At 39.8% G+C, this 15,060-nt stretch overlaps 1 protein-coding gene across 2 annotated transcripts; it reads left to right on the forward strand.

The window, feature by feature from the left end:
• The first annotated feature begins 431 nt into the window (after positions 1-431).
• galr2b (galanin receptor 2b) lies at positions 432-14,363 on the forward strand. 2 transcript variants are annotated; one of them, XM_072443032.1, is made up of 3 exons: positions 432-625; positions 7,568-7,948; positions 13,484-14,363. In XM_072443032.1, the coding sequence occupies exons 2-3, from the start codon at positions 7,575-7,577 to the stop codon at positions 14,238-14,240; spliced, it is 1,131 nt and encodes a 376-aa protein (XP_072299133.1). In that variant the 5' UTR covers positions 432-625; positions 7,568-7,574; the 3' UTR covers positions 14,241-14,363. The 2 variants fall into 2 exon arrangements, with proteins under 2 accessions (XP_072299133.1, XP_072299132.1); XM_072443031.1 differs by lacking the exon at positions 432-625 and having other exon boundaries at positions 7,563-7,948.
• The last annotated feature ends 697 nt before the right edge of the window (positions 14,364-15,060 follow it).

Genomic DNA, 15,060 nt, shown 5'->3' on the forward strand with positions numbered 1-15,060 from the left:
TCACATCAGTCACTAATTCAAGCCATTGCACTGGGCTCACAAACACCATTACTGCTTGCCGGGGTTGATTGATTGTAAATTCAATTACTTCCTTCCCCCCAGCTGCTTCCTATAGTGGTCATTCTTTAAATTAAGACTAATTTGAGGCTCCCTTTCAAGAGGCGTGTGTTTTGGAAATTGATATTTGCCAAGGTCTCAGTTATTAGTACCATTGGACCGCGGACAAGTGTTGCCGAGGATACCAAGCTCCCTATATCTTTTGCACCGCAATCCTTTCCTGCAGAGTGAAGATTAAAGTGAATGGAGGAGGAGGTGGGGTCTTTTCTGGAGAGAGGGAGGAGAGAGAGGGAGAGAGAGAGAGAGAGAGAGAGAGAGAGAGAGAGAGAGAGAAAGAGGGGGAGAGGGAGGGGGAGAGGGGAGGACAAGCGAGAAGAGAGAAGAAGAGCCAGACGAGAGCAGCATATGATGAAGACAACGCGCTCAGATTGCGATGAACACCGACACTATAGCCGCTGTTGACAGGATGAGTCTTTAACAAAGCGTGTCAGCTTTTGGGTAGCCCTGACTTGAGATTTTTTTGAATACCACCCACGCATCCTCCATCAGTAACCCCGTTTTCGTCCCGGTAAGGTTTTTTTTTTTTTATCGCTGCTTTATCTGCATGATAAAGGGACTGACTGCTGCATTGGGGTAGAGCTATGCAACAATGTAGTGGCTTATTTGGTTCAAGACAATGAGATTAGTAGTGGACAGGCAAAGTTAGGGTATATCGGACCATCTTGATGCAGAACTTGGTTATATAATTGTATGGATTAAAGCAAGAAAGACAGCCATGATTTTGAATTTTAATAGAGAGCTCATCTAAAGTCTGATGAGCTCTCAAGTTACAGGTAATCCCTTTTTTTTTCTTTTTTCAATTCCCTGCTGAGACTGTTACACACAACGAAAAAGTGATTTCACCCTTTTGGAAAACCTCAAATAGACTCAACTCGACTTAAGAGAGAGAAAAAATCTCAGGTAAAAATAAAAATAGTCAAACACAAGTGAAACTAGGCTGTGCTGCAAAACAGAGCGTTTGAACCTGTAAACACAATTTGAAATCCATTTTGTTTCAACAATACAAAAAAATTGAATTGTCCCTAGCCTGAATAACAATAAAAGTGAAGGCTAAATTGAGGGGAGTCTGGTTTTAAATCTGAAACAAATTTAAAATGTACCAATACCTGCATGCTGCGTTGACATTTAAGAAAAATAAAATGCAATGTTCAAATCTGACATTGAAGTGAGTGTTTGTAAAAAAGTCCATGATGATTGAGCAGATGATGAATAGTCTTATAAGTGTATACATATTGAAAGGACCTTTTCATTTGAATACACTACAGGTTGTTAAGAAAGCAATGTTCAATTTGTTGTTGTGGATGAAGGTGTCACCTGAATGAAAATCTAATATAAAATGCCATTGGGGGCTGTGTCCTTTTTTACCATCAATGAGTTCAGACTTTGGAGGAATTAAATTGAGCTATCTTGTTTATGTTCAGGACATTAATATTGAAAGCCATTTTTATTCATTTTCAATAAGACAATGATCGATCAACATGAGGACAGTTTTTTTGTGTCATATTGTTCAGCTATATTGTTATCTGTGATCAAAACAGGGAGATTGAATAAACAATGCGCCTTAATCCTGTTTCTCAATGTGGGGATCATCAGAGTAAACACAGCTGCTTTTTCCTTTGAGGCGCAACTGGGGAAATTTTAAAATGAGTCTGACAGTCTTTATCAGCAGATCTCTTATTCCAAGCATAAAATGACATTTGCACTTGGAATAAAATTTGCATAAATGTGGAGTAAAATTCCATTGTAAACCGCTGTCAATTTGTTGAGAGAATGTTCAGTATTTAACATGGGTGTGAATAAATTACAGCAATTAGCATTTCTGGCAATTTCATTAAAGTGTGTTGGACAATTTACAGCTAGAATTGTGTTGCGCAAAAGTCAAGATGGATACTACATTCCAAGCAAAATAATAAAATCTTTGCAATTAACCAGCTTTAAGGCATGCAGCTATTGTTTTAAGCAATTGTAAACCGCTTTGCTTCATTGTCTGCCAGCAGGTGAAGTTGTTGCTTATGTTTCTGCAAGTAAAACAATATGAACTGAGTGACCTTCATTGTTTCATACACATCGATTTTAGTTATACTGCATGAAATGCTAAAGCTGCAGTATGCTGGGTGAATTGTTCAGCCAAGATAAGAATTTAGATTTCATCCTAAGGCAAGGCAAGTTTATTTGTAGAGCACATTTCATACACAAGGCAATTCAAAGTGCTTCAAACAACAGGAAAACAATGCATTAAAATCACAGACATGACAGAAATCACAAAACTGTCTGAGACATAAAAGCGAGGAGTGCAAAGAAAGTCCTTTCAGTCAGATGCACAGCTAAACAAAACCGTTTTTATCTTGGATTTGAACATTGTCAGAGTAGAAGCCTGTCTCACATCTTCAGGAAGACTGTTCCAGATTTTAGCTGCATGAAACTGAAACGTAGATTCCCCATGTTTAGTCCTGACTCTGGCACCAGCAGGAGGCCGGTCCATGTTTAGTCCTGACTCTGGGCACCAGCAGGAGGCCGGTCCATGTTCAGTCCTGACTCTGGCACCAGCAGGAGGCCGGTCCATGTTTAGTCCTGACTCTGGCACCAGCAGGAGGCGGGTCCATGTTTAGTCCTGACTCTGGCACCAGCAGGAGGCCGGTCCATGTTTAGTCCTGACTCTGGCACCAGCAGGAGGCCGGTCCATGTTTAGTCCTGACTCTGGCACCAGCAGGAGGCCGGTCCATGTTTAGTCCTGACTCTGGCACCAGCAGGAGGCCGGTACATGTTTAGTCCTGACTCTGGCACCAGCAGGAGGCCGGTCCATGTTTAGTCCTGACTCTGGCACCAGCAGGAGGCCGGTACATGTTTAGTCCTGACTCTGGCACCAGCAGGAGGCCGGTCCATGTTTAGTCCTGACTCTGGCACCAGCAGGAGGCCGGTTCATGTTTAGTCCTGACTCTGGCACCAGCAGGAGGCCGGTCCATGTTTAGTCCTGACTCTAGGCACTAGCAGGAGGCCGGTCCATGTTTAGTCCTGATTCTGGCACCAGCAGGAGGCCGGTACATGTTTAGTCCTGACTCTGGCACCAGCAGGAGGCCGGTCCATGTTTAGTCCTGACTCTGGCACCAGCAGGAGGCCGGTCCATGTTTAGTCCTGACTCTGGCACCAGCAGGAGGCCGGTCCATGTTTAGTCCTGACTCTGGCACCAGCAGGAGGCCAGTCCATGTTTAGTCCTGACTCTGGGCACCAGCAGGAGGCCGGTCCAGGTTTAGTCCTGACTCTGGCACCAGCAGGAGGCCGGCCCATGTTTAGTCCTGACTCTGGCTCCAGCAGGAGGCCGGTCCATGTTTAGTCCTGACTCTGGTACCAGCAGGAGGCCGGCCCATGTTTTGTCCTGACTCTGGGCACCAGCAGGAGGTCGGTCCCTGAGGTCCTCAGAGTCCGATATGGTTCATATGGCACTAATGAGTCCGAGATGTACTTTGGTGCTAGGCCATGGAGAGACTTGTACACAATCAGAGCTGTTACAAAGTCTATTCTCTGAGCCACAGGAGCCAGTGCAGAGAACAGGACTAATGTGATTGTACTATCCTATTTAAATTTAGATTATTTTTTTTCCTATTCACGCAGGGTCTGCATTAAAGGCATTGTACCTGTCTTCAAATGTGAGAAACAAAACTAGGTTGTGAAAAATCGTATACATTAGACTAATATTTGCTAAAAGGGTGACATTTTTAAAAGTTACCATTTTATATTTCTTGACATTAATGCAATAATTACGTGACATGGGTTTCTTACTTAACATCTGGAGTGCTATTTCATACAAGCTTTGAAGAGGTAGCATTCATACCCATTTCTCCATTGCTGAAAGCCGACCAGAACATTTCTTTACAAAAGAGAAGCTTTTACCAGAGAGATTTCTGAAACAAGCATTATTCAAATGTTTTGCCATTATTGTGACTCTTAATGACAACAGTTTGTTCAACTTCCACAACAGAATCTGCCAATGAACACAGATCCCCTGCAGCTAAGTTGCCATTAGTGTCACTGGTGATGAAAAGATGAAAAAAACAAAGAAATAAACTAACTAAACCAACCTTTTTGGGTCACAGTTTATAGTAATTACGCTTTAAAATGTAGAAACCTGTAAAAACATAACATTGTAGTTACAAGTTGTTATGTGAGATAAGTATTACAAAAGTCTCAAATTAAAGGAATAATGGAGGATTTTTCGCCGATTTGAGAACTCAAGTGGAAGTGGGCATGCGCACTCCTCCCGTGCACAACGACGCACGAAAAAACCCTCGATACTACACGTGCGTTTGTTTATTAGCGCGACGGATCGCATCGCATCTCTCATCTCCCGTAGATTTCCGTCTCTTCTGAGCCAACTCAGACTGTCTTTCTCTGTCTTAATTTTGTCCTGTACACTGAGGGAACTATATTTTGATAGATCAATGTGCTTAGACACAGGGAAACGTGCAGCTCTCCTGGGGACGAGCCAGAACGAGGCTGCAGGTGAGCGGTAGGTGAGTTCTATGATTGACACGTGGCAGGACTAATCAGCAGTCCACACCAGCGTTCTATGATTGACACGTGGCAGGACTAATCAGCAGTCCACGCCAGGAGGAAATGAGACTCAAATTTGGCGCCAAAATATCGTCCATTACGCCTTTAAGTCTTCCTTCATATTGTTGCGCTTATTTATTTACAGCATTCATAAAATGTTCCATGTTTGAAATTCTACCTTTGACAAATGGAACTATGAAATATAAATCTCAGGGTACAGTAATTGGCAGTAATTGGACATTTTTAAGGTCGTATAAGGCAATTAGGATTATATTTGAGCCTCCAGCAGTACATGCAAGGCTTTGAAAACAAAAGGGAACTTTGTGCAACTCTGACATTAATTAGAGAGATACAGTTGGCGTGTTTTTGTACTGTCATGACGGCCGTGACAATATCGGTAAACAAATCCACTCATATCTGACAATAGAGATGATGTAATTGACGTGATTCGATGGTAACTTCTGCCTTCGTCAAGAGCTGTTGTTCGTAGGCGTGGTCAACCTGACTCACCTGTCGGGTCTATCAGACTGACCCCCGCCCGCCGCTGGTTGTTGGAGAAGTGTGTTCCATCGGCAGTTGGAAAGCTCCTTTGTCTCCATTCAATTTGCAAGTGCTTTTATTTCTTTTATAACACTTTTTAATTGAATAAACACAAGATAGTGGCAGAGCCTTCACCTTTAAATTCACAGCAGACTGTCACCAACTTACTGCTGCTCTTATACTGCGATCATAAATACTATATACCGTCAGTACAATACCAATAACCACTCGAATATCAGTTTAATCAATACAGTTTTTCATTTGGATGTTCACGTTCACGTCAGAGCTACATCACCTCTGCGATTTCAAATGTAGAACGTAAAAAGATCACTGCAATATAAAAGCGAGATACACAAATGGAAGTCAATTAGATTTTTCAAAGAGCTCACAACGATGTGTAAAGTGCATATTTTGTGAGTCACTAACTCCACATCAATATTCGCTCATTTGGTGTTTTCACATTTACATGAGAGCACTCTCTTTTGATTGACAGTTTTCAAAGCCAGCATACGTCACTGCTGAATCTCCAAACCAAATCGTCAACCGGTGCTCAATGTTGTCGGAAATTAAGTTGCGCCGCTATGCTGGGAATAAAACCATCACTGTGTTTCTAAAAGCGGAGGAACTCTATTATCTGCTCTCCATGGAAAATGGTACTTAACCGAGTCACACCGCTGCTTTTGTTTTTGCATGAGGCCATTTCACAGTTTTTTGATGTGGTAAAATTGGTATGCTTTTAGATGTGTTAAGGAAATGGGTCACATCGACAATGACGTCCACCAAACGTTGCATTCAAACAAGCCGGCTTACTGTAAAGCTTTGCCTTGGCTCTGTATTGGTTTGTTACTTGAAGCAGAGACTAAATATATCCTCAGTGAACTCCTGACAAAATGCCACAAGCCTGATTAATTACAAAACAAGGGGCCTGGTCAGAAGGCTCAATATAAATCTGCAGCTTTGTGGTTATGGTAATGGTAAGAAGAAGTTGTCAATTATACATATACATATACATATATGTATACAGTACATATAAATACATTCATTTTATTCTTCTGTTATGGTAACAAAAAAGTGTAAATGAGAAACCTTACCATACCTGACACATGTTTCGATAGTCTTAAGATATTCCTTTATTGTCCGTCTTGCATAATTAATCATCATTTCTCTCTCGGACCTCAAATTGCATGGCCCATTGCATCAGCACAAGTAATCTATGATCTCAATTAAAGTCCACCGACATTCCCAGACTAAAAGCTTGAACAATTGAGGCGATTTGAAAAATGACAAAACTATTGTATTTCGCTTTCATGACTTCACATCCTTGTGCCGTCTGTGGCCATAAATTCAATGAGAACAAAGGCTTCGAGATAATTTTAAAAAATGTAATTAACTATACAACAGGAAATATAAAGGTTACTGTGTTCAGTAGTTTAAAAAGTCAGAATACATACTATATAACCTACATGCATACACACACCAGTCTCTAGACACTCTACGGCTCTCTTTTTGCTTTCAGCTTCTGAGGTCACCAGTAATCATCCGTCTGCACTGCGGGTAAATTTGCATAGTGATTTGGCATGTTTTATGCTGGAAGCTCTTGAATTAAGTTTTATTTTTCTTAAAGTACATGTTTTACATTTTCAAAGGTAGATTTGAATTGGTTGTGATTTTCAGATGTAACAAGGACAAGGGACAAAATGGCTATAGGGAAACTGGACCCGAGCCAACAGCTGAACACCTGCACCACTCACGCCACATGACTGTGAAAAATATCTAGCTAATAGAACTAGGTATGATACTGTTACAGGCCGGATCTGTGCAAACCTGCTCACGCCAAGAATTCACGTATTATCTGTAAAAGCAAGCGTGTTCGTGGGAGTAAGATCTCTCCTTCCCTGTGGTTTTCCCCAATGTTTTTCTCTTTTTTTCCCACAGGGTTTTCTGCAGTTTTTCCTCATTGAGAAGGAGGATCTAGAGACAGGGGACGCTGGAACAGTTATCCATCTGCTAAATCCCTGTCAACACTTTTTAATCTGCTTCTCTGTTATTACCTTGTCGTCCATCGAGGCAACTGCTGTTGTGATTTCAATTTAATTGAATTTCAAGGTAGTTTTCAGCTCTCCCAAAAAGCCAAAGAGAAATTAGTGTAATAACATTCCAGGCAAAACAATGAAACCTCCTCAAGCTGCCCACACCTGAAAAGTTACATAATAAACCTTTTAATCAAATTGTGATTTAAATCTGCATCATTTTTATATGCTACTTCAACTGCAGACAAAAATACTATTAGAACGTCGCTACCAATAAGCCCTTGTCCATCAGTTTTACCAATACACTTATTTTCTGATATTTTTTCCTGCAGCTGCAAAATGTCCGACTTCGAGGATTTCATCAAGCCTGAGAGCCGAACCAACGTGTCCGACAGTTACCAGCTCAACCCGACCAGCGTTATCGTGTCTGTGGTCTTCTCACTCATTTTCCTGCTGGGCACCATCGGGAACAGTCTGGTTTTGGCCGTGCTGCTGCGGAGTGGCCAAGTGGGATACAACACCACAAACCTTTTCATCCTGAACCTGAGCGTGGCCGATTTCTTCTTCATTATTTTCTGCGTGCCGTTTCAAGCCACCATTTACTCCCTGGAGGGCTGGGTGTTCGGGTCCTTCATGTGCAAAGTGGTGCATTTCTTCATCAACCTCACCATGTACGCAAGCAGCTTCACACTGGCAGCGGTCTCTGTCGACAGGTATGGAATCGTTAAGCAATTAGTCACTACCATTCATAGGCAACATCTTCTGGCTGTAATAACATTGGCCTTTGTGATTAAAGAATAGGCCTTGAATAGAGGCAACTGGGGATCAAAGTGAAGTGGAAGATATAATGCAATTACTGTATTTTCGCACCTTTTTTCATATTTTTGGCCGGGGTGCGACATATACTTATATTTATACTATATACTTATACTCCGGAGCGACTCATATGTAATATTATTTGTTATTTTCACACTTGTAACCTTATTTCATCCTCCAGTGCAACTTATATATGTTGTTTTTTTTCTATTGGTGCAACTTATAGTCCGGTATAATACCACAGAATATGACAAAATATGAAAAATGAAGGTGGGTTTGACCAATTATAAACGCTCAGATACAGATAAGTGATATCAGAGCCTTGTTTGAAGACCTTTGTGAGGGATTACACCGACTTGTTTGAAGAGGTGGTGCCCGTGGTCATCAGCAGATCCAAAAATATCAGATGTCTCAGTTCAGAAAAGAAAAACTACATGGTACATTTTAATCTTTTTGGGAATTGATAAACCATCTGGCATCAGTCTCTCAGTAGCAACAAGTCACACAACATTTTCCATGAAACGTCTATGTGAAATACATAAGAAAAATGGCAAAACTACATTATGCATTTGTGTTGGTTCTTACATAACACATTTTGTCATGGTGCAGCCGCTCTTTGATGAGGCAAAGCAATCTGACCAGCAGCGCTATGTTGCACTTTCTGTAATATCTGCCAAATTTATTTCTCTGAAGCATTTTAATTAAAGTAACTAGCAAGCATCATCTACAAGGGAAATTCCTTCATCAAGAGAATGAAAGACTAGCTTGAATTCCCAGTTGACCAATAGAACACAGCGTAGCATATTTTATACTCAGATTTGAAGAAAGGATTTAATTTGCTGGGGTTGTTGAAATAAATTTGGGGAGTGATGAGAATTGATGTGTTTAGAAACGAGTACGTCAGAGGGACAGTCAATGTTGGTGACTATAAATTCATATTGCTATTCATTATGCACATTTACTTAGTTTAGTTTAGTTTAGTTTAGCTTTGTATGAAGATATTGAAGATATATTTCTAAAACTCCTCCAGTCATAAATGGTGAACAACAGTAGTCAGTGACGGCATGTGTCTTTGAGCATAGAGCTGCATTGAAGTCAAAGAGAGACTGAAACATGTGCTAGGTATTTGTGGATGTTGTGAAGGACCTGAAGTTAGTTTGATTGGAAGCATCTGATTGACAAATATAAGGGTTGTCCTGACGAGTCTTAGAGTTGTAAGGAGAGGCAAACTGAGGCAGGACATGTTTCTCTATCGTCAGTCATGGGACCCTGAGACTTGAATACTCAACACATTGTGTTAGTATTTGCTTTTCAAGCCTCCCTATATTTTCACATAGAGGTTTAAATAGTTGCTAACGAGATACAATGGTAAGTGCATAGCATCTTCTGTGAGACGTCATGACCAAGGAAACTGATTATGTTAGAAGGACACATTCTGTAATAGTTGAATGAAGTCCCTCATAGATAGAACTAACCACATGGAAATACAATGCGTTCTTTTTAAGACTAAGCGCTCAATGAATGAAAGGAAAAATTCTACAACAATAACTACATGGTTAAGTAGGTTAAGGTTAGGGCCAGTCCCCATTGGCTGCAGCCAGACCCTTCTCGATTTTCAAACTGTGAAATGTGGAAATAGTATATTAAACAACAATATATATATATATATATATATATATATATATATATATATATATATATATATATATATATATATATATATATATATATATATTGTTACTATATCCTGTTACAAACAAGATATTATCCTGTCTCTAAATGTGTTTGATTAGGTGCTAAACCTGCTAAATAAGTTCTGACTTTTTTTTTGTCTGTTGTTTTAGTTTAGCAGTTCGTATTTTAGTTGATCCCAGATGCTCTAAATAAATGATCTAATCTAATGAAAATCACAATTCACAATCTTGCATCTAATTATCTAATTTACAACTCACTTGATTATGTTCACAAGGCAATTTCACAGTGGCAAGAGAAACTAATGTGATCTCATCAGAAATTATTATGAACACAAAACTGCAATATATAGCCAAGTGCCCAGTGGTGCTTATTAATGGCTTTAGTCAGGCCCTGCGAACTCAACGGTAAATCTCGGCATTAGTAATTGAATATCACCCCAGCAGATTATAGCAGCTGCCTCAGAATCCAGCGCCGTCATTACTGCTGTTTGTCGACATTATGAGCAGGTCAATACAGACAGTGAAAGCCCCCTCATCGCAAACATCCGCACAAAGGAAATGCTCTGTTTACAATCCACCAAGGTTCATTTCTGCTTCACAAAATGAGTTGACATTTAATGATTGTGCTTCCTGAATACCCAGCACGCTACTTAACTAATCACAAAAGTACCAATGTGGGGTGAAGTGGAGTAGAAGGATTTTAAAGTAGAACAAAAAGTGTTTTTTTCCAATTATTATGAAAAATTTCTGACAGATTTTTCGGGATTCAGCACCGATAAAGCAAAGTCTAGACACGCTAAAATAATGACATAGACATAAAAATAGTTACAATATCTCACTGTAACCTCGATAGCAAAATGATCTGGACTCTGAGGCTTCTCTGGTTCCCGCTGAAGGCAGGGGTTTGCTGACAAGCCCACTTTTAAATCAGTACAGCATCGAAAAGTGAAGAAATAATGACTGTAATTCAACCATTGTCGTTACACTGTAGTGCAGCCACAATGAAGAAATCAGTTGTTATTTAAACTCTATTCAAATATTGGAATACATTATCTTGCATGCCTAGAGCGACATATCTTACACTGTTTTGCTAACCTTTCCTGTAAGCCCATATTTTGCAGAAAGTACAATGTACACACTCCAATAAATATATTTGTCCTTCGCTTGCACAAAGCACAATTCATCTTCCTTTCATACATTGCAGAAAACCTGAGTGTGAGTCACATCACAGTCCAGTGTTATTTGATGTGCAGAATGCAGCAAAGACACCGTTTTACTGCAACACTGAGAGGCTTTGGTCCCATTTCATCAAGGTTCCACAGATGAGGGTATTTTATCCTTTGTTCAAGTGTCTTTGCTGAAGTGACAGGTAAAAAATGTAGAAAAACAGGAGAAGTTGAAGTCCATACATGTTATAAAAAACTGAATCACCAGACATGAAAAGAATACTGACCTAACCATGTGCAATTCCGTCATATGTGCAATTACTGTGAAATTCATGTGCAATCTATGTGCTGTCGTGACACATATTCATGTGCAATTACTGTCGTGATCACATGCAATGGTATTTATGTATTTATTTATTTGTCTATGGGAGTTTTTGTTTATAGGAGATCTTCTACTGAAAGTGTTTTTCAGACTTCCTATAAGTGATCTGTTCTTCTGTATCTACCTCTGTATCTTCCTGCGTTGCACCAATGAAATTTCCCCATGTGGGACAATAAAGGAATATCTTATCTTATCTTATCTTTCAGATAACCAAATGTCTTTCCTAAGCTGGGGGCACACTTTTGGGGGTCTGCAATGAAAGGTTAAACTTAAAACTGTTCTACGACCAAAGACAAGCCATGATTTATATCAAATCTGTCTGATATTTTACAATCTTGGTCAATGTAAACACAAGCGCACCTCAAAGTGCAGCGGAGGAGCTCCTTATTTCTTGTTCATTTGATCATTTTTACAGTGCAAAAACCCAGCTAGCACGTCACGCTATAGCCTCAGCTAACCGGTAAAACTCGTTATCACACAGAGACTAGAGCCTGACATTCTCTAAGACAAACATTGATGACACATTTTGTCAGTTAAGCTGTAGTCAGAATGTTGATGTTTCATAGAAAAGATACACTCTAAAACACTCGCTGCTTCTGCATCTTGAGGACAAAAACTGCGTGGATGGTTTACTGCGGTCAGGAGGGACCAGTGGATTTACAGGAATCACTCCAGACTGAGCGCTGAGCTGTTTGTTTCAGGTAGTTAGCAGCTGGCTATAATAATCAATAGTTAGGGTTGTTTAATGAGGAGTTTGGTCGTATAAAGATAAATAAGTTAAACAACAGGTAGATTCCACCCCAAAGGAAGCACACAACAACATGTAATAAACGTTACTTGCTGACAGTCTTAACAAGCCTAATTTTCAACTGTCTGGGTCTCACACAATGTCCGTGCTCTTGAAAGCTTTCAGATAAAAAGTAAAAGTAAAAGTGTTGTCAGCGACTCTTTGCTGTACATAAGGATCAAAACCCATTCTGTCTCCTGAAGCATCAACCCTTTTCATTTTAAATTGTATTCTTTGTTTTTCATAGTAATCCAACCGCAGCGAGGCAACAGCATGCATCGTCTTCAAAATGACACGTGACAACAAATAAGTCACGTGAATGAAACCCATGAATTCCCAGCGGTCTCGCATCCAAGTATTAACAGTACTAACCTCGGCATTACAATGTAAAAAATGAGAAGAAAGTTGAATATTACTGTATGAATAAAATCTCTATTGTAGAAAAGAAATGCAGTGATCCAGGCTTTTTTGTTGTTATGCTATAACCTTTTGATGCAAATGGGACCAAAATCCCACTCTGAGACCACAAAGCCCTCTGTGCAGCCCTGTGTTTCGATTGTAGACCTGAAAATCCCTCTGGTTTGTGGCAGGAGCAGCTTTGTCACACAGGACGTTAAGAGCGCAGGCAGGAGGTGATGAATAATACAGTTATCACAGCATCTGTTTATGAGTTTGTGATCTGTGGCTCAGAGTCATACAGGCTTCTCAGTTCAAAATACATAGTGCATTATACATCGCTGACGAAAAACAAAATAACACATGCAATAATCAATATATTGTAAGATAAGCTGAAATACATATATTTGATTTCAATAGCACATAAAAAAACTCTAGTTGAAGTTGAATGCAATCTGTTTCCAATAAAAACAATAAATAATAAATACAAAAATTACACTGTCATCACATGCAATTTAATTTACAATAACTGTATGTTTATCCAATGAGCAACTGAAAGTACAAGTGTATGTGTTGTAAGCAAGGAAAATGACTTGTAATTATGGTTCAGAAAGTACATCACAAATGCATCATCAAGTCTTGTGGGGATTCTTCTGGGGAACTCTTTTAAAAATACTTGCTTTGCAGCTTGTTCTAAACTGACAACTTTCTTGGATTAATAATGGATGAAAATGAAAACACATTTTTTAAAGATTACTCATGCTTAATCTTGAATGTAGATTTTAACATGAAGGCAAAAAGTCTTTCTCTTTGTTCCTATTCTCGGGCACTCACCAAGAAGAGTCCTTGATGGTGCTATTATCCACTTTGAGTATTAAAGTTTGTCATTTTCCAGTTTTTTTTCCGGTTTCCAAGCAATAAAATTACTATTATTTGCATCAGGACAGTTTCATTGAATATAGAATAATAGATTATGTTAAACACTTAATTTTGTTGTGTTGTTGCAGATACCTGGCCATCCGTTACCCGCTGCGATCACGGGAACTCCGCACTCCCCGTAATGCTGTTGTTGCCATGGTGATCATCTGGGGTCTGTCCCTGGTGTTTGCTGGTCCCTATCTGAGCTACTACGACCTCATCGACTTCGACAACAGCACAGTGTGCATCCCGGGCTGGGAGGAGCAGAACCGAAAAGTTCTGGACACCTGCACTTTTGTATTTGGTTACGTGATCCCTGTTCTTATTGTGAGCATGTCCTACACAAGAACCATCAAGTACCTTTGGACCGCAGTGGACCCTCTAGATGGGATGTCCGAGTCCAAAAGAGCAAAACGCAAAGTGACTAAAATGATCATTATTGTGACGGTTCTTTTCTGTATTTGCTGGTTGCCGTATCACGTTGTCATCTTGTGCTATCTTTACGGAGATTTCCCCTTCAACCAGATTACGTACGCATTCAGGCTCCTGTCTCATTGCATGGCTTACGCTAACTCCTGCGTCAACCCTATCGTGTACGCTCTCGTCTCCAAACATTTCCGCAAAGGATTCAAGAAAGTCTTCAGCTGCATCTTGAGTAAGAATGGCAGGAATAAGGTCCATGTTGTTCACGTGGCCAACACGGTTCCAGGATTTGAGGCGGGGTCCACAGAAGTGTCCCACATGCACGAGGAACGGCAGAACGAGTGTGAGATGATGAACAGGCCGCGGCCCGAGCCCAGAGAGCCCACAATGACACTCAATCTGCCGTTTCAAAGGGCAACCTGATCAATGACAGAGAATGCCTCTGACATTATGCCTTCTGGGATGACTCAGCAGTTTATAAATGGTTTTAAAAGTGTGCTGTTCACATTGTGCGTTTTTATTTGATGTAGTGAGAAATTCCTCATGTTGTCAATGTTATTGTGAAGCTTCATTTATTTTTTATTTTTTATTTTTTATATTTATTTTTGTATTTATTCATCTATTTATCTATTTATTTATTTATCTATTCATCTATTTATTTATTCATCTATTTATTTATCTATCTATCTGTCATCGGAGCAGTTTGTCTTTGAAGAGAGGAGACATTATTCCAGAGCGTGGTGAAAGCGTGAAAGAATGACCTCTGAAGGCGGAGCTTGGAGATGCTCCTGTGAGCCAATCTACTGTTCTGTGGTTGTGTTCTGTGATGGTGTTTAGGCATCTAGTAGTTCATAATTCCAATGTTAAGGAGAAGATGACAGAAATTTGATGCTGGAAAGTGTATTTATTCTCTAATCAAAGCATCAGCACAATTGGTTGTTGTCAAAAACCTGCCTTTACATGACATTTTGTGTGCCATCACTTAATGCTCTGTTTCCAGACGTGTGGTCATTGTAGATAGATATGACCATTTGTTCTGACCCTGATCTTGTTTTGGGTATTTACATTAATATTTAACCTTACAGACTAATACATCATTTAACAAATCTATCAACAAAATAGAGCAAAATAGATAAATATCTTACAATACACTCTACACATTTGTATCATAAACACATCCAAAGAGGATTCTAAAGTCAGAAAAAGATACTGTGGAAATTGTTCTAACCAGACAATCCCAACA

Source organism: Eucyclogobius newberryi, unplaced genomic scaffold, assembly GCF_026437365.1.
Source record: "Eucyclogobius newberryi isolate DKJ021-1_F unplaced genomic scaffold, fEucNew1.0.hap1 SCAF_13, whole genome shotgun sequence".
In the NCBI taxonomy this organism is placed as follows: domain Eukaryota; kingdom Metazoa; phylum Chordata; class Actinopteri; order Gobiiformes; family Gobiidae; genus Eucyclogobius; species Eucyclogobius newberryi.

Bases quoted from the DNA above. Each gene is read 5' to 3' on its own strand.
- galr2b (XM_072443032.1), top strand. From the start codon at position 7,575: ATGTCCGACTTCGAGGATTTCATCAAGCCTGAGAGCCGAACCAACGTG. The intron at 7,949-13,483 runs GTATGGAATCGT...GTGTTGTTGCAG, and splicing joins GCAGCGGTCTCTGTCGACAG to ATACCTGGCCATCCGTTACC.